This window comes from Bombina bombina, chromosome 4 (genome assembly GCF_027579735.1).
Source record: "Bombina bombina isolate aBomBom1 chromosome 4, aBomBom1.pri, whole genome shotgun sequence".
In the NCBI taxonomy this organism is placed as follows: domain Eukaryota; kingdom Metazoa; phylum Chordata; class Amphibia; order Anura; family Bombinatoridae; genus Bombina; species Bombina bombina.
In genome coordinates this window covers 778,505,368-778,530,346 of record NC_069502.1, presented here as the reverse complement: position 1 = coordinate 778,530,346, position 24,979 = coordinate 778,505,368, and the positions used below count along the sequence as shown (strand labels likewise).

The following is a 24,979-nucleotide window of genomic DNA, read 5'->3' as shown; positions in this document are numbered from 1 at the left end:
TTGGGGCAAGAGAAAGTGAAAAAATTCCGTAACATATGCCCTGAGTTGTTCAGCAGAGACATCCTCTGGGATCCCCCTCAGGCGGAGATTATTTCTTCTTCCTCGATTCTCGAGGTCTTCGATTTTGTCGTTTAAGTTTTGGATCATAGAGTCGTGCATAGTAATGTTCTGAGTATTGGTGCTGACCATATTGTTGAGATGGTCCTGTCCTTCTTCAAGAAATTCCATTCTGGAGCCCAATTCGTTAAGGTCTTTTTTAAGATCTTTAATTTCATCTTTAATAAATTTCTTTAAGGATTCTATATCTGATTTGGATGGCAGTCCCGCTATCTGTGTCTGAATAGATTGTAGGGAATCTTGGGATGAAGAAGGATTAAGGATAGTGGAGGGCGGCTCTGTGGATTGTGTATTATCCGGTGTTACAGTCTCTTGAGGATGAAAAAATTATGAAACTGAGGGGCCCAGAGTTAGTGATTTTGCGGGCTTATCAGGTTTATTTCCTTTCTTACTTGTCATAATGAGAGAGATTGGTGGCGTAGCGAAAGTTTATGAAAAATAGGCTTATGGTAAAGAAAATGTCCTCTTGACTCCTCCTGCACAGAGTAGCAAAGTGTGTCTTGGAGGTCTGATGAATAAGTCTATTATAGTCTCTCTGGGTTAAGCTCTAGGTCTCAATTTCTGTATAAGGTATCAGTCTATGTGTTAAATTTCAGGAGGGCTTATTTAGCTGGAAATAGAATTATATTGCAGAGCTGCAGCAGTTTAAAAATGTGTATTGGTGGGGACCGGCTAAACAGTGTCTCTAAAGAAAGCGCAAATATGCTGGCCACTCAGGGAGATTAAACGGGTACTGCATAAAAATATGTTTCCTGGAGAGGTGAGAGTGGAGGCCCCCTGTACTAGTAGCTTTTAGGAGAGAGAGGCTCGTTTACGGAGGGAACCAGGGCCCAGATTATGAATGCGTAATGGTGAGTACCTGTAGTAGCCACGTGGGAGGCAGTTACGGGTCGGGCTGCCGGCGGATGGTGTAGCCGGGGAGAATCCGGTCCGACAGAGTCCTCTAAGAGAGCCGGTCAGGAGTGCAATCGGGTAGGAGGTTCCACGGGGCAAGCAGAACAAGCGGCACGAGTCACTGTCCAGGGCTCTGCATGAGGGATCCGTAGAGCGGTAAGATGGCGGCCGCAGCTCTTGTTACAGATAGCTCCGCAAAAGATCTCCCTCGAAGTTGCGAAGTGATCGGTGTGTCTGGGTTGTTAGACACTGATTAGGATGAAGTGTCAGTGTTAGTTGGTAGCATTTATGCCATTATTAATGCCCAAAGGTCCCAAACAGCTCCGGAGCTCTTTTACAGTGCGTCCATGCACCAGCACGGCGTAGCTCCGCCCCTCGTGATTTTCTTTTACTTTGTATGCTGACGAAGGGGACGAGATCCTCGAAAACGTTCCATTAAAATATATGTATTTACTTGTTTAAGAAGTCCTGTGAGTGCAGTCTTTTGTTTGGATATGGTACTTCATCGTTGCACCCAGGCAGGTGACTAATGGTGGGTTATGCTGCAAAGGTGTGAGATATATACAGTTGCAAGAAAAAGTATGCGAACCCTTTGGAATGATATGGATTTCTGCACAAATTGGTCATAAAATGTGATCTGATCATCATCTAAGTCACAACAATAGACAATCACAGTCTGCTTAAACTAATAACACTCAAATAATGAAATGTTGCCATGTTTTTATTGCACACACCATGTAAACATTCACAGTGCAGGTGGAAAAAGTATGTGAACCCCTAGACTAATGACATCTCCAAGAGCTAATTGGAGTGAGATGTCAGCCAACTGGAGTCCAATCAATGAGATGAGATTGGAGGTGTTGGTTACAGCTGCCCTGCCCTATAAAGAACACACACCAGTTCTGGGTTTGCTTTTCACAAGAAGCATTGCCTGATGTGAATGATGCCTCGCACAAAAGAGCTCTCAGAAGACCTACGATTAAGAATTGTTGACTTGCATAAAGCTGGAAAGGGTTATAAAAGTATCTCCAAAAGCCTTGCTGTTCATCAGTCCACGGTAAGACAAATTGTCTATAAATGGACAAAGTTCAGCACTGCTGCTACTCTCCCTAGAAGTGGCCGTCCTGTAAAGATGACTGCAAGAGCACAGCGCAGACTGCTCAATGAGGTGAAGAAGAATCCTAGAGTGTCAGCTAAAGACTTAGAAAAGACACTGGCAAATGCTAACATCCCTGTTAGCGAATATACAATACGTAAAACACTAAACAAGAATGGATTTCATGGGAGGATACCACAGAGGAAGCCACTGCTGTCCAAACAAAACATTGCTGCATGTTTACAGTTTGCACAAGAGCACCTAGATGTTCCACAGCAGTACTGGCAAAATTTTCTGTGGACAGATGAAACCAAAGTTGAGTTGTTTGGAAGAAACACACAACACTATGTGTGGCGAAAAAGAGGCACAGCACACCAACATCAAAACCTCATCCCAACTGTGAAGTATGGTGGTGGGGGCATCATGGTTTGGGGCTGCTTTGCTGCATCAGGGCCTGTACGGATTGCTATCATCAAAGAAAAAATGAATTCCCAAGTTTATCAAGACATTTTGCAGGAGACCCTAAGGCCATTTGTCTACCAGCTGAAGCTCAACAGAAGATGGGTGTTGCAACAGGACAATGACCCAAAGCATAGAAGTAAATCAACAACAGAATGGCTTAAACAGAATAAAATACACCTTCTGAAGTGGCCCAGTCAGAGTCCTGACCTCAACCCGATTGAGATGCTGTGGCATGACCTGAAGAAAGCGATTCACACCAGACATCCCAAGAATATTGCTGAACTGAAACAGTTCTGTAAAGAGTAATGGTCAAGAATTACTCATGACCGTTGTGCACGTCTGATCTGCAACTACAGGAAACGTTTGGTTGAAGTTATTGCTGCCAAAGGAGGTTCAACCAGTTATTAAATCCAAGGGTTCGCATACTTTTTCCACCTGCACTGTGAATGTTTACATGGTGTGTGCAATAAAAACATGGCAACATTTCATTCTTTGTGTGTTATTAGTTTAAGCAGACTGTGATTGTCTATTGTTGTGACTTAGATGATGATCAGATCACATTTTATGACCAATTTGTGCAGAAATCCATATCATTCCAAAGGGTTCACATACTTTTTCTTGCAACTGTGTATATATATATATATATATATATATATATATATATATATATATATATATATATATATATATTGGCCGAATTATCAAGCTCCGGAAACAGAAGTTATGAAGCAGCAGTCTCCATAACTTGTCCACCTGCTCTGAAGCAGTGGACGGAAATCAATCCAATCAAAAAAGATCAGGTTTATTGACACCCCCTTGGCCGCGAATCTTCAGGGGCGGCATTGCACCAGCAGTTCACAAGAACTGCTGGTGCAATGATAACCGCAGACAGTGTATGCTGTCAGCATTTATCGATGTGCAGTAGTCATGATACGCTAAATTGTATCATGTCCGCTCGCCCTATGATAAATCTACACCATAGTGTGTAAATATATTGTTTTAATATGTTAAATATTTTATTATTTATAATCTTTTTTTTTTTTTATGTTTTTCAGTCACAACAGAGATGCATTGTCATTTTTGCACTGGTTTGCTGCTTTGCCATTCTTGTTGCCCTTATATTTTCTGCAGTGGATATTGTGGGTGAAGATGAGGATGGGATCTCTGAAGACAACTGCCAAAAAAAATGCAGGTAAGATGTGTTTGTCTATTTGTATTGATAGTTAATGTTGTTACATAATAGCAACTGAACCTCTTGATAACCACTGTGTGTTTCTAACAAGTGTGCTGAACAATCAGGGGTAATAAAAAAAGGGACTCCCATGCATTTGCATATGGCTTTCAGGCAAATCTCCATTGGTTACTTGTAAATAATAGATTAAAAACAAGTGAGTTATTTTACTGTTAAAGGGATATAAAACACAAACATTTTTTCAGACATAGGGGCCGATTTATCAAGTATCTGGCGGACATGTCCGCCGTAGCGTATTATGTCCGCCAGACATCGATAAATGACGACAACATACACTGTCTGCATTTATCATTTACACAAGCAATGCTGGTGAACTGCTTGTGCAATGCCGCCCCTACAGATTCGCGGACAATGCCCTGCAGATTAGCGGCCAATCGGCCACTATGAGGGGGTGTCAATCAACCCGATCGTATTTGATCGGGCGGATTGCTGTTCACAGCCTCAGAGGAGGCGTACAAGTTAAGTAAGACTGCTGCTTCATAACTCCTGTTTCCGGGGGGAGCCTGAAGACTTGTGGAAACAGGTGCATTGAGGCCCCATAGTATACAAATTTAAAAAAAAAATCCAATTTTCTTCTATTATAAAATGTGCTTTGTTCCCATGATATTTGTTGGAGATACCTAGGTAGGTGTGTGGAGCCCTGCATGGCAGGAAATACTGCCATCTAGTGTTCTTGCAAATAGATAACATTTTTGTAAAACTGCTGCCATATGGTGACCTATACACGTGCACGCTCCTGAGCTTATGTCCTGACTTTTCAACAAAATACACCAAGAATGAAGGAAATTTTGATAATTAAAGTAAAGTAGAAAGTTGTTTAAGATTGTATGCTCTACCTGAATTATGAAAGAAAAATGTGGGTTTCATGTCCCTTTAAATCACTTTAGGTATGGACCTCAATGTGGTTGCAGTTCCTTTCATGAAATAAAATAAAATTATGTGCAATTTCCTGTGTAGCAAAGCCCTTTTTTATGTACAAAATCAGGCAGATTTATAGATGATATATCCCAAATAGTTTACTTTTGTCTCTCAAAATGATAACTATTAAACTTTACTTAATGAGACAGAACTCTTTATTAATAGATGGGGTGTGTCATGTTCATTAATATTTTTCTGAAAAGTTAATTTTTAAAAGAGAGAGAGAAAGTGAGAAAGAGAGGGAAACTTTATTAAACTTTAGAAAATTATGTTCAGAGAGAGAATCATATTTGATATTCCCATTTGAGAACAAAGCACAAACTCTCCTATTGGACATGTTTACTGGAATTGAGAACCTAAGAGATTTATGTCCTGTTACATGATGAGACAAAACCATTACATGCATAAAAATTAGAAGATTTATAGTAATAGCAAAGTACCAAAGACCAGAATCTATCACACATAGAATAGAGAGGAAAACTGCCTGGAAAACTGATGTGTATTATTAGGCATAGAGAGATATTTTCCAGAATAATAGAATCTCAATATATGAATTTCTTTTAGTTAGAAATAATGCAAGATGACACAGTAATTGAAACGCTTTAAGATTATAACTCCATTTTCAGTTGTTGACAAGAAAAAAAATATGATTCTGTGGTGTGACAGGGGAACTATTGCCAGTTTGTGAAACTGTAAGTTTCTTTCAATAGGGTTAATTTTTTTAATCTTTTTAAGAAAACAATCAGATGTGGGAAGAAGTGGTTAGACCGTTAGAGGACCCAAACAATGTTACATGGAGTGAAAGGTGGGAAGTTATTTGTGACTAAGAAATACAGACACCACAACAATTTTCCACCAATCATTTCTAGTGAAGAAAGCAATGATGATAAATTGATCTTTGGTTGGTGACATTAATTAAACAACTCTATCATTTTTAAAACTAGAAAGAAACAGTTTTTCTTTCCAATTATATAAGATAATTTATTCTTCTTCTACAGGTGTATATTTTAAATTTATAGAGCCAGATTACAAGTGGCATGCTATTTAGCGATTCCGAATTAGCGTTAACACCACCAGAAGAAAAGATTTTTCGGCGGGTTAGTGTGCATATTACAAGTTGAAAGTAAAAGTTTTGCGCAAGAGCAAAATCAGATGCTCGCTAACTTCAGGACTTTGGATATTGTGACCACGCTAACGTATTCTCCCAATAGACTTCAAGGGGGAGCGCAGAACATAAAAAACTAACACTTATCGCTATCAATAACAGGAGTTATTGATATTTCACATTCTAGTGTTCTTCACATACAGGTATTTTTTTTTTAAATATTCTTTTATTGAAGTTGTGCAAATACAGAAAGGAAAAAAACAAAACATACAGTGAATGCCATGTAACAATAATAACATCCATTTTGTATTAGAAAGAAATGGAAACATAATAATAAAATCCAGTTGGTTAGATAAGGAAAAGTGGGCTATTGAAACCAATATTTTTAATATTAATTGCGTAATTGAGTGACTATTTAGCCGGCCACTTGTGGACCAAGTGATTTAGAAAAAGAAATGGAGTAAGATAGTCACGCTAATGACCCAATTAAATCATAATGACTCTGCACAAATGTAAGAATATAAACTTATATTGGGTTCACTTTAGATTTTCAGCGGGTAAACACCACTTGAAATCTATAAGTTTTGGGGGGGGGCAGGCGTTCTATTTGGTGATATAAATAATAATAGGCAGATAGTATTGAGCTCCTAATGAGAGGGACGTAACTGTAGGTTAAGTGCATATAACTATAATAGGCAAGGTATGATCATAAGTAAAATATAAGATAAAACTGGGAAAAATTCAGTAAATCATTCTTAGGTCTTTTGTTTGACCCAGAGTGTGTGGGCCAAAATGAGATAGATAATGCCCAATAGATGGGGATTAAACAACATATTATAAGGAAGCTGGCCACTTATTTGGGTATTCAGGAGAGTTTCTAGGGGACTATGGTAAGCCGATACTCTTTGAAACAAATATGTGAAAAGTAGCTCCAAAACCCCCACTATGTGTTGTCAGTTAAACCTTAAAGAGGAGGTTATTCTAGGCCATTGCGAGTTAGCTTACTATACAATATATATATATTAAGGACAATTATAAGACCCCAGTAGCTGTTTTCAGCAGAGTAAATTTGACTATAACAAGATCTAACTTAGGCCTAGATTTAGAGTTCGGCGGTAGCCGTCAAAACCAGCGTTAGAGGCTCCTAACGCTGGTTTTGGGCGCCCGCTGGTATTTGGAGTCAGTGATTAAAGGGTCTAACGCTCACTTTACAGCCGCGACTTTTCCATACCGCAGATCCCCCTACGCCATTTGCGTAGCCTATCTTTTCAATGGGATCTTCCTAACGCCGGTATTTAGAGTCGTTTCTGCAGTGAGCGTTAGAGCTCTAACGACAAGATTCCAGCCGCCTGAAAATAGCAGGAGTTAAGAGCTTTCTGGCTAACGCCGGTTTATAAAGCTCTTAACTACTGTACCCTAAAGTACACTAACACCCATAAACTACCTATGTACCCCTAAACCGAGGTCCCCCCACATCGCCGCCACTCGATTAAAAATTTTAACCCCTAATCTGCCGACCGCCACCTACGTTATACTTATGTACCCCTAATCTGCTGCCCCTAACACCGCCGACCCCTGTATTATATCTATTAACCCCTAACTTGCCCCCCACAACGTCGCCGCAAGCTACTTAAAATAATTAACCCCTAATCTTCCGACCGCAAATCGCCGCCACCTACGTTATCCCTATGTACCCCTAATCTGCTACCCCTAACATCGCCGACCCCTATGTTATATTTATTAACCCCTAATCTGCCCCCCACAACGTCGCCGACACCTACCTACACTTATTAACCCCTAATCTGCCGAGCGGACCTGAGCGCTACTATAATAAAGTTATTAACCCCTAATCCGCCTCACTAACCCTATCATAAATAGTATTAACCCCTAATCTGCCCTCCCTAACATCGCCGACACCTACCTTCAATTATTAACCCCTAATCTGCCGACCGGAGCTCACCGCTATTCTAATAAATGTATTAACCCCTAAAGCTAAGTCTAACCCTAACACTAACACCCCCCTAAGTTAAATATAATTTTTATCTAACGAAATAAATTAACTCTTATTAAATAAATAATTCCTATTTAAAGCTAAATACTTACCTGTAAAATAAATCCTAATATAGCTACAATATAAATTATAATTATATTATAGCTATTTTAGGATTAATATTTATTTTACAGGCAACTTTGTAATTATTTTAACCAGGTACAATAGCTATTAAATAGTTAATAACTATTTAATAGTTACCTAGTTAAAATAATAACAAATTTACCTGTAAAATAAATCCTAACCTAAGATATAATTAAACCTAACACTACCCTATCAATAAAATAATTAAATAAACTACCTACAATTACCTACAATTAACCTAACACTACACTATCAATAAATTAATTAAACACAATTGCTACAAATAAATAAAATTAAATAAACTATCTAAAGTACAAAAAATAAAAAAGAACTAAGTTACAGAAAATAATAAAATATTTACAAAGATAAGAAAAATATTACAACAATTTTAAACTAATTACACCTACTCTAAGCCCCCTAATAAAATAACAAAGCCCCCCAAAATAAAAAATTCCCTACCCTATTCTAAAATACAAATATTACAAGCTCTTTTACCTTACCAGCCCTGAACAGGGCCCTTTGCGGGGCATGCCCCAAGAATTTCAGCTCTTTTGCCTGTAAAAAAAAACATACAATACCCCCCCCCAACATTACAACCCACCACCCACATACCCCTAATCTAACCCAAACCCCCCTTAAATAAACCTAACACTACCCCCCTGATGATCTTCCTACCTTGTCTTCACCATGCCAGGTTCACCGATCCGTCCTGGCTCCAAGATCTTCATCCAACCCAAGCGGGGGCTAGACATCCACTGAAGAAGTCCAGAAGAGGGTCCAAAGTCTTCCTCCTATCCGGCAAGAAGAGGACATCCGGACCGGCAAACATCTTCTCCAAGCGGCATCTTCTATCTTCTTCCATCCGATGACGACCGGCTCCATCTTGAAGACCTCCAGCGCGGATCCATCCTCTTCTTCCGACGACTAGACGACGAATGACGGTTCCTTTAAGGGACGTCATCCAAGATGGCGTCCCTCGAATTCCGATTGGCTGATAGGATTCTATCAGCCAATCGGAATTAAGGTAGGAATTTTCTGATTGGCTGATGGAATCAGCCAATCAGAATATAGTTCAATCCGATTGGCTGATCCAATCAGCCAATCAGATTGAGCTCGCATTCTATTGGCTGTTCCGATCAGCCAATAGAATGCGAGCTCAATCTGATTGGCTGATTGGATCAGCCAATCGGATTGAACTTGATTCTGATTGGCTGATTCCATCAGCCAATCAGAAAATTCCTACCTTAATTCCGATTGGCTGATAGAATCCTATCAGCCAATCGGAATTCGAGGGACGCCATCTTGGATGACGTCCCTTAAAGGAACCGTCATTCGTCGTCTAGTCGTCGGAAGAAGAGGATGGATCCGCGCTGGAGGTCTTCAAGATGGAGCCGGTCGTCATCGGATGGAAGAAGATAGAAGATGCCGCTTGGAGAAGATGTTTGCCGGTCCGGATGTCCTCTTCTTGCCGGATAGGAGGAAGACTTTGGACCCTCTTCTGGACTTCTTCAGTGGATGTCTAGCCCCCGCTTGGGTTGGATGAAGATCTTGGAGCCAGGACGGATCGGTGAACCTGGCATGGTGAAGACAAGGTAGGAAGATCATCAGGGGGGTAGTGTTAGGTTTATTTAAGGGGGGTTTGGGTTAGATTAGGGGTATGTGGGTGGTGGGTTGTAATGTTGGGGGGGGTATTGTATGTTTTTTTTTACAGGCAAAAGAGCTGAAATTCTTGGGGCATGCCCCGCAAAGGGCCCTGTTCAGGGCTGGTAAGGTAAAAGAGCTTGTAATATTTGTATTTTAGAATAGGGTAGGGAATTTTTTATTTTGGGGGGCTTTGTTATTTTATTAGGGGGCTTAGAGTAGGTGTAATTAGTTTAAAATTGTTGTAATATTTTTCTTATCTTTGTAAATATTTTATTATTTTCTGTAACTTAGTTCTTTTTTATTTTTTGTACTTTAGATAGTTTATTTAATTTTATTTATTTGTAGCAATTGTGTTTAATTAATTTATTGATAGTGTAGTGTTAGGTTAATTGTAGGTAATTGTAGGTAGTTTATTTAATTATTTTATTGATAGGGTAGTGTTAGGTTTAATTATATCTTAGGTTAGGATTTATTTTACAGGTAAATTTGTTATTATTTTAACTAGGTAACTATTAAATAGTTATTAACTATTTAATAGCTATTGTACCTGGTTAAAATAATTACAAAGTTGCCTGTAAAATAAATATTAATCCTAAAATAGCTATAATATAATTATAATTTATATTGTAGCTATATTAGGATTTATTTTACAGGTAAGTATTTAGCTTTAAATAGGAATCATTTATTTAATAAGAGTTAATTTATTTCGTTAGATAAAAATTATATTTAACTTAGGGGGGTGTTAGTGTTAGGGTTAGACTTAGCTTTAGGGGTTAATACATTTATTAGAATAGCGGTGAGCTCCGGTCGGCAGATTAGGGGTTAATAATTGAAGGTAGGTGTCGGCGATGTTAGGGAGGGCAGATTAGGGGTTAATACTATTTATGATAGGGTTAGTGAGGCGGATTAGGGGTTAATAACTTTATTATAGTAGCGCTCAGGTCCGCTCGGCAGATTAGGGGTTAATAAGTGTAGGCAGGTGTCGGCGACGTTGTGGGGGGCAGATTAGGGGTTAATAAATATAACATAGGGGTCGGCGATGTTAGGGCAGCAGATTAGGGGTACATAGGGATAACGTAGGTGGCGGCGGTTTACGGAGCGGCAGATTAGGGGTTAAAAGTGTAATGCAGGGGTCAGCGATAGCGGGGGCGGCAGATTAGGAGTTAATAAGTGTAAGGTTAGGGGTGTTTAGACTCGGGGTACATGTTAGAGTGTTAGGTGCAGACGTAGGAAGTGTTTCCCCATAGGAAACAATGGGGCTGCGTTAGGAGCTGAACGCTGCTTTTTTGCAGGTGTTAGGTTTTTTTTCAGCTCAAACAGCCCCATTGTTTCCTATGGGAGAATCGTGCACGAGCACGTTTTTGATGCCGGCCGCGTCCGTAAGCAACTCTGGTATCGAGAGTTGCATTTGCGGTAAAAATGCTCTACGCTCCTTTTTTGGAGCCTAACGCAGCATTTGTTTGAACTCTCGATACCAGAGTTAAATTTATGGTGCGGCCAGAAAAAAACCCGCGGAGCGTTAACAGCCCTTTTACCGCCGAACTCTAAATCTAGGCCTTAGTGAGCAAGATGTTATCCCACATTCTATGGATTAGTAGGAGATAGTTAACCGTACGTACATCAGCCAACACCAGTATGTTCATATAATTATAGTAGGTAAGGTATTATATTAACATGAGCACAATATAAAAATAGGATTGAGAAAAATTAAGCAGGTCAATTTTAGGTCTTTTGTTTAACCTAGAGTATGTGGATCATAATGATGTATAATGTCAAATAGATAGGTATGAGACGCGTAGCATGGAGGGAGCTGCCTACTAATTTGAGTGTCGAACAGTGATTCTAAGGAACTAATGTAAGCTGGCACCCAGTAGGACAGATATGAGAAATCCTACTTCCTATTGGCAACTGAACATTTAAAAGGAGGTTATAATGGGCTATTGTATGTTAGCTCCCTATATGACCTATATGGTTAAGACAGCCATAATACCTTAGCAGTCATTTTCAACAGGTCAAATTTGACTGTGGCAAGATCTAACTTAGTGAGCAAGGGGTTATTTCACTGTATAGATTGAATAGAAATAACTAATTGTACACATGGTATACATGATCAATGTGGTCCTCACAGTTAACAAAATAAAACCTCTAATTTTAAACTATAAGCAAATGAAATAGTACAACTAAGTATGAGGAAACCAACCACTTATTAGGGTGTCCAAAAGAGTCTCTAGGGGACTACTGCTAACTAACACCCTGTAAGACACACACAAGAAAAGTGGCTACAACACCCCCACTATGCATTGTCAGCTAAGCATTATAGAAGAGGTTATAATGGGCTAGGTAGCTCCGTATGTGACATATATAGTAGAGACATTTATAAAACCTTATTAGCTGTTTTAAACAAATCAAAGTTGACTTTAACAGAATCTGACTTAGTGAGCAAGAGGCTATTTCACTGTGTGAAAATATAAAAGAACAAACAGAGAGGATTGTTAGCTGAGCCCAAAAATGGAGCTGCATTTCTTTCTGTCCCACTAACATAAACAGATATATAATCATAACGTATACCTTAAGTTTCATAGAACATGTGTGTGGAGATTTACCAAACTATTAACAATAAGGATTGTGAAAACATTTAGAGTTTATTAATATCAGCTGTTGTCCTGCGGTATATCCCTCTTCTCAGAGCACATTGTTAAGGGCTAAGAAAAAGTCTGGTAGTTACTGGTGCATGTCACTGGATCTACTATAAGATCTTTCCATGGCATGCTTGCAAGGTCCCATATTAACCCACTCCACACTTATCAAGGTTGTATTGTGGTAGCGCAACTTCCACTATGCCCCTGGCGCTCCGTATATCCACTGCAAAGTACTGATTGTTGGCTTCCTCTAGGGAATAACTCACCCGGGCCAGAGAAACTCTTAAGAGGGTTCCTGAGGATGTCTCCAATATAACAGCTTGGGCAAGAGGCGATACAGGAATCTGTAGACTCTTATAAGATCTCTGTGTTGGGAGCGTGGGAAACTTGTCTAAGTCAACCTCTTTCTGCTCACAGGAAGTTCACTTACCCTGCTCCAGCAGATCGGCCGCATCCTCCAAAGCAAGGATCATAGGGGAGCTGGAGGTATTTGTCAGTACGCTCTGTATCTGCTCGTTTGGTATGGAAGCTGAAGCCACTCTCCTCCGTGCTTGGCAAGCAGACACTGGCAGCAAGCTGTCTAAATCTTAAGTCCATCAGCCGTCCTAGATCCTCAGGAAGCGCCACTGCAGTGGTCAGATCCTCCTCCATAGTCTCCTGTGTCCAGACCATTAGATTACAGTTAGGCAAAAGGGACATCATAGAAGTAGATGAAGTTCTCTCTTGTAAGTAGTAAAGCTATATAGCTGAGTAAACCCGCAGGTCCAAGCGCACCTGGGATGTTAGGATGGGGAAAATACGGATATTTGCGTGTTAGGCCTCTATTCAACGTCCATCAGCTGATAATCGCCCATTGAAGCTATCGCACAGTGAAAAATAAATACATTCCTGTAGTGAATAGTCTCAAGAAGCCATATAAATTATTGCTCTGGGTGGATTATGAATAGCTCCCAAAATAATTATTAGATTAAGTTTACCTTTTTCAGAGCTTTAGAATTTCCAAACCATCATGGCTGCCGCTTGGCCATTTCCCCCCATTTTATTTTTATTTTAAATAGTTCTATATAAATCTATATATACCTTTACCTATATATTTATAGATATATAGATGTTTAGATATATATTTTACATTAAATGGACAGTCAACACCAGAATTTTTATTGTTTAAAAAGATAGATAATCCCTTTATCACCCATTCCCCAGTTTTGCAAAACCAACACAGTTATAATAATACACCGCACGTTTTACCTCTGTAATTACCTGCCCCTTTATTTCAGTTCTTTTGACAGACTTGCATTTTAGCCAATCAGTGCTGACTCCAAGGTAACTTCACGTTTGTGAGCTCAATGTTATCTATATGACACGCATAAACTAACGCCCTCTAGTGGTGAAAAACTGTCAAAATGCATTCAGATTAGTGGCGGCCTTCAAGGTCTAAGAAATTAGCATATGAGCATAACTAGGTTTAGCTTTCAACTAAGAATACCAACAGAACAAAGCAAAATTGGTGATACAGGTAAATTGGAAAGTTGTTTAAAATTGCATGCCCTATTTGAGTCATGAACGTTTATTTTGGACTTGACTGTCCCTTTAACATTATCAGATTTATATAGAAATCTATTTAAAAATAAAAAGAACAGTTTCTTCTCTGTGAAGAACATTGGAATATAAATATGTGTAACGCATTTCATGTATATGTGTGTCGTGTTAGCACACATAAAGACTGTGTTATTTTAAGGCATGTTATGTAAATATTAAATATAAATATTGAAAAAATAATAATAGTTATTGTGTAAAGCAAAATAATAATATAATTGTGAGGGAGTGGGTGGATGTGTGAAACTCAGAATGTAGGAACAGTTACACAGAACAAATTAAAGTCTTTCTTGAAAGCTTTACTGATTGCAAAGAAAAAGAACAGCAGGTAGTGCAATTTAAAATCACAGAAACAACCTGATGCAAATCACTAAAGTCTTAAGCAGAAACAAAGTCCACAATACACTGGTGTTTGATGAGAATAGTAAAAGGTAACAAATACCTATTAAGTACAGCAGACACAGCGGGTAGGAAGAAGGCTGTCACTGGTATATTAGCCACAGGTTTCTCAGCAGGCACATGATACCCAGCGGGTACTGTTAGTGAGACTATCACGGGATACCAGGTAGGTACAGCAGACACCGCTCAAGGAACAGTAGGAGCATACACCAGTATCAGGGTATTCGGCTTGACTTTCAGGATCCAGGTTAGCATATGCAGGTATCAAGGTAAGTATGCTTGATCTCAGGAGCAAGGTGAGCATATGCAGGTATCGAGGTAAGTATGCTTGATCTCAGGAGCAAGGTGAGCATACACGGGTATCAAGGTAAGTATGCTTGTTCTCAGGAGCAAGGTGAGCATACACAGGTATCAAGGTAAGTATGCTTGGTCTCAGGAGCAAGGTGAGCATATGCAGGTATCAAGGTAAGTATGCTTGATCTCAGGAGCAAGGTGAGCATACACGGGTATCAAGGTAAGTATGCTTGTTCTCAGGAGCAAGGTGAGCATACACAGGTATCAAGGTAAGTATGCTTGCTCTCAGGAGCAAGGTGAGCATACACAGGTATCAAGGCAAGTATGCTTGGTCTCAGGAGCAAGGATACCATAAACTGGAGCCAGAGAAGAATGCTCTGTATAGGGCAATAACTCAGTCCAGAATGAAGGGCTGGTTGAGCTGGTTATGCAAAAGTGGGGAATGGGTAATAAAGGAATTTTTTTAAACAATAACAATTCTGGAGTAGACTGTCCCTATAACATCTAAAAAATTTCAAATGAAATAAAATGAAAAGCAAACATTGTTAATATACATGCTTCATTGAAATATGTAATGCATGTTTACAGTTTGCAGATGATTTCATATGTGATGTCAGCAATAACACAAATGCTGAATCGACAGTAGGGCACATGCACATTAAATAAATATTTTCACTCTACCAGTGATAAGTTAACAGAAGCATTTTTCAAACTAAAGCATATTGTAATAATCCTGATGGTATTGTGAAGCACTTAAATGTGTCTCCAATATCAGTATTGTGTTCCTTTAGGTGGGTGGGCTGAGGTGTAACAAACTGTGCTTTTCTTTATTAGCTAGAAAATAGGTAAAACTCAACGAATAGTTATTGAATTCTTTGCAAGGAGTAATAGCAACAAAATGTTTCCAATTAAATAAAAATGTCATAAAGAAATTACTTTTTTTAATTTTTATTAACCAACATCAAAATTCTGTTAACAATACAAGCAATAATACAAATGGAATGTTAAGAAGCAGATGGTTTCTGTTGTCATCATTATTAAATAAGATGACATTTGGTAGTCTAGACAATATTTTGAACAGAACTTGAGCTTAATGTAGTCACTGTGCAAGAATGAAAAGAAAATAGTAAATATGGTATGCTAGTCTAGCATCATTTATGATCATAAATTAACAATTTTGTAAGTATCACGATTGTCTTTAAAACAAAGAAGTTTGTATGCCCTTAAATGTGGATGATAACACATGGTCATTATATGCACAATGCTTTAAGTGGGAGTGGGGCTCTTTTGGAGTTGCCCCCTGCACTTAAGCCTAGTCATGAGGGTGGCTGAGGAGATCGCCAGGGGAATCCAGGGCTGCTGGTGACTAGAGGCTCAAGAAGGGACCATAAACCCCTTAGATGCAATCTCAATCATCCCCTCATTTACACAGTGTGTATTTTGAGGGTATACAGTGTAAGCACCATTAAAAAAAATTAAAGAGACATAATACCTTTGTGCTAAATTACTTAAAAGTGATGCAGCATTACTGTAAACAGCTAACAAGAAAATATCATATGGAAAAATGAAGATAATTTACCTCAAAATGTCTTCAGCTCACAAGAGTAAGTGCTCTGTGAACAGTTATTCTTCAACTACTGTCAGCTGCATTTTGAAAACAAAAAACAAATCAGCTTCATCAGTGCTAAGGTCATACTTTTTGTTTACTATGATCTCATGGTATTCAACTTCCTTAAACTAAGGAGGGAAATAACATGATTGTGCCTGCATGTGTCAGATGGACTCTCCCTTGCAAGTCCTGGGACAAACAGCTTTTTACATATATGTTGCATCGCTTTCAAGTGTTTCAACTTTTGGGTATCATGTCCTTTTAAATTGAAATAAAAAAACACACACTTCTAATGATAGTGTATTTTACATTTGTTCTCTTGGTTACCTTTGTTAAAAAGGATATGTAAATATAGTCAGCAGCAGCAATTCACTACTGGGAGCTAGCTATTGATTGGTGACTTCACACATTTGTCTTTTGTCATTGGCTCACCAGATGTGCTCAGCTATCTCCCAGCAGTGTATTGCTGCTCTGAAACTGACTTTATGTATTTAATCACTTTGCAAACACATGGTTATGTCGAAGCAATAATGCAATAATGAAATTGCTCTAACATATTAGAGTATTTTCTTTATGCACTGTTATAGATCTTTAATGCAGGTTAAAGCATCAAACTCCTCATCACTCCCTTACTCTCAAGCACATAACTAACATATAGAGAATACCTTTACAGCAAGAAGTACACAAATAAGCAAGCAATGGTTAAATTATTAACTCATCACCATCTCTATAGCAGGACACCACAAAGCACTCTAGTTTATAAAGATGATACACAGCCTTAAATTAAACAGTGATATTACCTCAGTATGTTTAACCTGCTAACTACTGTCTTTGGGCTGCTGAGAATAAAATATGCAGATATGTGGAGGACTTTTCGAGAGACTATTGATATGAGGTAAATAGTCATGTTTTACTTTGCTTCAGCACTTATTATAGACCCAGAAGTGCCCCAGTAAATCTGTATTTTTTGTATGTTCTTTGAATTCCAGTCTCAGCAATTGAAGAGCCTGATGTGTTAAAGGGACCTTAAACTCAATTTTTTTTCTTTCATGATTCAGGTAGAGAATACAATTTTAAACAACATTCCAATTTACTATTATCTAATTTGCTTCATTCTTTAGTAATCATTTGTTGAAGAAATATCAATGCACATGGGTGAGCCAATCACACAGGATATCTATGTGCAGCCACCAATCAGCAGCTACTGAGCCTATCTAGATATGCTTGTCAGTAAAGGATATCAAGAGAATAAAGCACATTAGATAATAGAGGTTAAGTTAGAAAGTTGTTTAAAATTGCATGTTCTTTCTAAATCATGAAAGAAAAAAAAATGTGTTTAATGTCTCTTTAAGCCCCTGCTAAGCAGAGCCTCAGTATATACTGTACATGGGGGAAATTAAACAGATTCCAAATTCCTTTACCTGGCACTTGACCTTACACTAGTGTAACATAATGCAGAGTCTAATGTCACAGCGCCCTCTGTCGTGGGAGTACAGTACTGTACTGCACACAATATTAATACACTATATACAGACTGGCTGCATTGAACAAGGGACAAGCTTAAAAGGCAGAGACAGGAAGCAAAAAATGGGACTGTCCCAGGAAAAACTAGACAGTTGTAAGTGCTTGCAAGTAAAAGCATTAACTGTCCAACTTCTTCTCATTGCTTGAAAATAGATGCCACTTAACAGAAAACAATTATGTGTTTTGGAGGAATATAACTGTGGCAGTGTCACTGTTAGTCATAGTATACACAGTGTAGAAATACGCATGCAGCCTGCTACTTATGTCAGCATTAGGTTGCTATAGGACATAAACAGAGGGAGTCTCACATGGCTTGAATTTAAACAGTTACAGTATTTATTGCATGACAGAACTGGAACATAAACACAGCTTCTTTTCAGCAAAACAAAATAAACCAATGTGATGTACACTTTAAACGTCAAGGCAAGTCTTTTACTTAAAGGGACAGAAAACCCCAACATTTTCTTTCACGATTAGGATAGAACATACAATTTTAAACGACTTTCAAATTTACTTGTATTAACAAATATGATTTTCTTTTATTCTCTTGTTAAAGGCACACCGAACCCAAATTTTTTCTTTTGTGATTCAGATAGAGTATGCAATTTTTTTTTTTTAAAGTCTTTATTTACAACCAGCATTATATACAGTTCAATATAAAAAAAGAAAACAAGAACATATTTTATGCCACGCAGGGCAGGTCATTTTACAAAACAAATATGAGCCAAAAAGGCAGTTATTGTCAATGCTCTTGATATTATGCAGAATTTGTAGCAATGTACGTTATCAGTATAACGAAAAAATACAAAAAACAGAGGTTAATTATATTCACTGCTGGATTTTTTCCTTTAATTTTCTCACCCACCATGAAAACCAATCATTCTAATATAAAATCAACTTAAAAAAAAAAAAAAAAAAAAAAAAAAAGGAGAAAAGGGATAACTGGCCAGTTAACCACCCAATCGACCAACACAAAACAAACAAAAACAACAACAAGAACAAAAAAAAGTAAAAAAAAATAAATAAATAAATAACATATCTCTCTCCCCTCTCCCCATTTACCAGATACCGAGAAGAACTATCTCTGAATTTTTAAATGGGAAGATCAAATAGTCAATTTCACTTTCATGGAATGTTTTTATAAAAGCTGCCCATTTGTTGAAGAAATTCCTTATATCTGATTCTTTATTGATGTTTGTGTCCTTCTGTTCTAGTACACATTGCTTTTTTAAATAGTTCTTGACTTCAGGGATTGTAGGAAGAGCTCTCAATTTCCATTTCTTACAAATCAAATATCTGGTAGCTAATATAGAAAGAGTTACTATTTTATCATTATCCTGATAGCTACCTTCCGGCTTCAGACACAGTATAATTTGGTATAATGACAAGGAGAGTGACTTAATTTTTATTGTAGTTTTGAGCCAGAACTCTAGTCTGTTCCAGAAATTTCTTATTTTTGGGCAAGACCAGAACATATGAATCAAATCGGCCGCTGGATAGGAACATTTGGGGCATTTATTAAATTGATGATTATGAATTCTATGGCCTTTCTCAGGGGTGAAGTATGTCCTGTGAAGGAGCCTAAGGTGAGACTCTCACCATGTGGCCGATAATGTAGAAGATGCAACTTTATTGATTGATAATTGTAAATTTTTCGATTCAATATTGCTCTGAGGTATCAGTGAGCTCCATATTAAGGCCAAATTTTCTAATAACGGGACTCCTTTATCATTAATAAGTATACAAAAAATGTGTGTGGCAAACAAATAGATGTTAACAAAAAACAGATATGCTCAACACAATGTGCTAAAAAACAATACTCTCCTTATTGAATGAAATGATGACCGCTGCCCTTCCTCAGTCTCTCCCCAAGGACTGTATAAGCAATAGACAAAACGAAATGGATGGCGCTGGTCTTGAAGTATAGTTAGTTTCTAATGATAGATAGAAATGGACTTGATGTGCAAGTTAAATCCGTTATAATAATGTGCAATATACTCACTCCTTAGGTAATGTGAGTCCTGCTTCTATGGTATTTCTCTCTATGGTATGTCTCTCTCCAAAGGAAACAACAGGGTGATTTTCAACAGGGCTGGAAAAGGATTAAAACCCCATCAGCAGTAAGGTAATAACTTAAGTTGAAAAAACAAATAGTAACTTACTTATCCAAAATAGCAAGTCCGGCTCGTCACAGAAAAAGTGATTCAAATGTAAGAGATAAAAAAGATTTATTTTAGCTCTACGCGTTTCAACGCTCAAGCGTCTTTTTCAAGAGCAGTAAAAGGCAATAAAAACAAGCGACAGTTTGTAAACCGTCACTTGTTTTTATTGCCTTTTACTGCTCTTGAAAAAGACGCTTGAGCGTTGAAACGCGTAGAGCTAAAATAAATCTTTTTTATCTCTTACATTTGAATCACTTTTTCTGTGACGAGCCGGACTTGCTATTTTGGATAAGTAAGTTACTACTTGTTTTTTCAACTTAAGTTATTACCTTACTGCTGATGGGGTTTTAATCCTTTTCCAGCCCTGTTGAAAATCACCCTGTTGTTTCCTTTGGAGAGAGACATACCATAGAGAGAAATACCATAGAAGCAGGACTCACATTACCTAAGGAGTGAGTATATTGCACATTATTATAACGGATTTAACTTGCACATCAAGTCCATTTCTATCTATCATTAGAAACTAACTATACTTCAAGACCAGCGCCATCCATTTCGTTTTGTCTATCATTAATAAGTGTTTGATAGCATGGGGAAATAGACATAAGGCCAATTTTTGCTAAGGCGAGCCAGCTTTCCAGCTTGCCTAGTGTCCAGCCGTAGCCTTGTTCTTTAATTATTTCGATAGCGAGGTGCCTTATTTGCAGGTAAGCGAAGAAGTCTTTATTAGGTAGATTAAATTCAGTTTTTAATTCCTCAAAAGTTTGATACAATTCCTATCTTTGTCTATTATATAAATTAGTTTATCCAAGCCATTATTATGCCATCTATCAAAAACTTCTGATTTTAAACCTGCTTGGAATCGTGGGTTCCCTCTCAAGGGAAGATGTTTCGAGGCACTGCTGGACACTGAAAGAGATCCAGTTAACTTCCACCATGCCTTAATGGGGTTAGATATAGTTTTGAGTCTCTTAATATTTGCTGGCAGTTCCTTTGGTAATGAGTGGATCAAAGCCACAGGGAGATATGGCGCACAGACGTTTATTTCTAATTCATTGTTTAAAATGTAATTTTTAGTGTGGATCCAGTCGGCAACTATGCGTGCTAAGAAGCTAAAGTTATATGCTCTAATATTTGGCAGTGCCAAGCCTCCATATTCCCTTGACACAGTAAGTTTAGTAAGAGATATCTTGGACCTTTTCCCTTGCCATAAAAATTGTCTGATTGCGGTATTAAAGAAACGAACGTCTTTTTCCAATAGGATTAGAGGTAGGTTCTGGAGAATATACAGAAGCTTGGGAAGGAGAACCATTTTGAACAATTCTGAACGACCAGAGACTGATAAAGGCAGATTCTGCCAAGTTTTGAGTTTCTCCCTGATAGTAGAGAGTATAGGGGATATATTAAATTTATATAAATCTTTTACACTAATCGGTATATGAATCCCTAGATACTTAAAAGAGTCTGCAACCACTTTAAATGGAGTAACTAAAATAGAGCTGCTATTTCTTCTAAGCCAGAATATTTCGGATTTTGATTTATTCACCTTATATCCCGAGAAGGAGCCAAAATGATCAGTTATTTGGAGGAGTTTTGGTATATTTAATTTTGAATTGGACAGATAGATTAGTAAATCATCGGCATATAAACCTATTTTTATCTCATAGTTTTGTATCTTTATACCTTCTAAATGTTTTCTTATCATAATTGCTAGGGGTTCGATAGTGATATCGAAAAGGAGAGGGGAGAGAGGGCACCCCTGATGCTTACCCCTATCCATTGTGATTGGAGATGAGACAGTATCGTTTATTATTAATCTCGTTTGAGAATGATTATGTAAATTTTCCACAAATTTAGGGAAGTTACCCAGGATCCCAAATTTTGTTAGAGAGGTTATTAAATGATTGAAAATTACAGAGTCAAACTCTTTTTCTGCGTCAATTGACAGAATGGCTAGATCAGGGAGGCCCCCCCCCCCCTCAGAGGGAAGATTCTGAAAATGATCCATTACAATAAGGAGCTCTCTGATTTTTGCCGCAGAGTTACGCCTATTCAAGAAACCGGCTTGGTCAGTATGAATTAGTTTTGCTAAGATGGGCTGAAGTCTAGATGCAATAATAGAAGACATAATTTTAAAATCAGAGTTAAGCAGAGCAATTGGTCTGTATGATTCTTTTTGCATAGGATCTTTCCCTCCCTTTAAGATCAGAGTTGTGAATGAGGAGGAGAAGGAAGATGAGACTGATTTACCATTAACGTAGATCTCGTTATAAAGATTGCCTAAAAAAGGCCCTACTTCAGCTGATAAAATTTTATAAAATTCATTTGGTAGCCCATCTGGGCCTGGGGCTTTATTTGGGGAAAGCTTAGAAATTGTTTTCTCTATCTCTTCTTTTGTAATAGGAGAGTTAAGACTAATATTGTCTTCATCTGAGATTGTTGGATGAGTAATTTTGTTCCAAAACTCAGCAGCCCTCGAAACATCGTATCCCTTGCAGGTATATAAATCCTGAAAATATTCTGAAAATAAGTCAGAGATTTCCTCAGGCTTTGATATTTGCTTCCCATTATTGTAACGTTTTTCAATAGTTTGTTTCTTTCCTTCGGTTTTAACTAGTTTGGCTAGCATTTTTCCAGACTTGTTGCCAAATCTGTATAATTTAGCTTGAAATCTAAGTTCCCTATGTGTTTCCTGGGTCATTATGAAAGTGTCTCTGGCATTTTTAGCCCGGATATATTTCGCCCAGTTTAAGGGATTTTTTTCAAGTAGGAAATGATTATATGAATTAATTAGATGACTATTAATCTCTTTTTCTCTTGATTTCAACTTTTTAGTTAAGATGGCAACATAGGCGATGATTTCCCCTCTTAACACTGTTTAGCAGTCTCCCAGAAAATATCTGGACGCCCAACATAATCACTATTAAAGTTGACATAATCATTGAACTTATTTCTAATCCATTCTTTGAATTTTAGGTCTGTTGTTAAATGATAAGGGGAAAAAAAACGTGATATTTTGGGTTTTGAATGACCAAGATGTAAGTCTAAAAAGATAGGCCCGTGGTCAGAAAGAAGAACCGGCATTATTCCTGCTTTTACTTTTGTAATAGGTAATCGCTCATCTGTAAGAAATAGGTCGATCCTGGAAAGTGTTTTATGGGCTTTGGAGAGACAGGTGAAATCCTGAGTGTCAGGATTTTGGATTCTCCAAATATCACGAAGTGTCAAATTTTGCTTGATTTTGTTAAGAATCTTAGTGTCTATGCTATCTTTTTTCTGTTTCAATTGCATGGAGTCCCTTCTAAGCCTATCTAGGGGAGATTGAGGTGCCATATTAAAATCTCCCCCTAGAATCAAATGTCCTTCAGACAATAATAAAATCTTAGATTGAATATGATCCCAAAACCCTGGGTCAGATATATTTGGTCCATATATATTACATAGTGTGTAGATCTTCTGGGCAGCTCTAAGTTTCACCAGGACATACCTCCCCTCCAAGTCAACCTCAGATTGTAATATTTCTACTTGGGATTTTTTCCCTATCAATATAGCTACGCCTCTTTTTTTCCTGATACTTGGTGCTACAAAGACCTCTCTAACCCATTGTGTTTTTAATTTAAGAGATTCCTCAAGATTTAAATGGGTTTCTTGTATGAAACCGATATCTGCATGGGCTTTACGTAGATGGGTGAGTATTGCCTTCCGTTTGATAGGAGTCGAAATGCCCCCTACATTCCAAGATATTATTTTTAATTTATTTACTTTTGAAGCCATTTATTTAGGGGGGAGGAAGCGAGAAGGAAAGAGAGAGGAGAAAAACAAAAACAAAAAAACAACAACCCATAACAAAAAAGTAAACTAAACATTCCCTATCCCGGGGGAATTCCCTATTCATAGATCCTAACCTCTTTCTATAACAGAAGATCATCTCTTAGCTAAACTTGTGACTTTAGTGTCTTAAAGAATTCCTCAGCTAATTGAACATCATCAAATAAGTGTATCGTGTCATCCACTTCAACTCTAAGTTTAGAGGGATATATTATGGTGGCACGATGTCCATTTTGTATGAACTTAGTGCAGGCTGGTGCCATCTCTCTTCTCTTAGATGCTGTGTGGGCAGAAAAGTCTTGAAAAATCAAAATCCTGGTATTATCAATTAGAAGTGGCTGGTTTTTAAGATAAAGTTGTAGCAACATACTTTTATCCTGAAAATTAAGCAATTTTGCAATCACAGGTCTAGGGCGATTTTTATCTTTGTTATCTAAGCGAGGGGAGCCTATTCTATGCGCCCTTTCTACTAAGATCGGATGGTAGGTTGGAGGGACATTTAGGGCCTTAGCAAGCATATTTGATATAAAATGACACAAATTGTCATATTGCTTATCTTCTGGAAGGCCTATTATCCGGATGTTGTTCTTTCTGGAACGATTTTCAAGATCCTCCAACCTATCATTGATTTTGTGAATATTAGCATTTGAAGTCTCAATTTTAGAATTATGTGCTGTTGTTAAGTCTTCTAAGTCTGACACTCGCTGTTCTATTTCCTGCAATCTGTTGGAAAATTGTCTGATCTCTTGAGTTAATAAGGAGATATCTTGCTTGATTTCTGTCCTTAATGTGTCAAATTTAGGTGTTAGAGCCTCAGAGATGCTGGTAACTAAACTCTGAATATTAGTTACCTCAGGTAATGTTATCATGTGCATGTTTGTTGATTCTGTAAGAGAATCTTGTGTATTCTTGGATTTCCTTTCTCTATTTCTCGCTGCCATGCCTGGTGAGGGTGTTTTAGGAGAGATAGAAAGAAATTTGTCCATGTGCTATGTGTCTCTCTTTTCCTCTCCTCTTTCTCTTTCTCTTCCCTCCGCCCTTTATTGGTGAAGAGAAGGGAATTGTTGAGTGAACCACTTGTCAGTGGAGTGCAGGAAAAAAAAAGAAAAAAAAAAGTGTGACTAAAAAAAATATGTAAATATCAAGTGAAATGTGATAATGTGAAGTAATGAGGGGAGGAGGGAGTGGTTTAAGTGGGGAGAAGGGGGGGGAAAAAAAAGGAAAAGAGGTCTTTTAAGTGATAAAAATTAGATAGGGTATGTGTTTATCTTTATTTAAGATACTCTGTTAGTAATTATTGTGCTAT

The 24,979-nt window shown here is 37.8% G+C and overlaps 1 protein-coding gene across 1 annotated transcript in view; it reads left to right on the top strand.

Annotated features, from left to right (window-relative positions):
* The window catches only part of PLD5 (phospholipase D family member 5), a 950,676-nt gene that overhangs the window by 450,302 nt on the left and 475,395 nt on the right, over positions 1-24,979 (top strand). Inside the window, 1 exon segment of the mRNA XM_053712279.1 lies at positions 3,625-3,761. Within this exon segment, the coding sequence (XP_053568254.1) occupies positions 3,625-3,761 (137 nt within the window).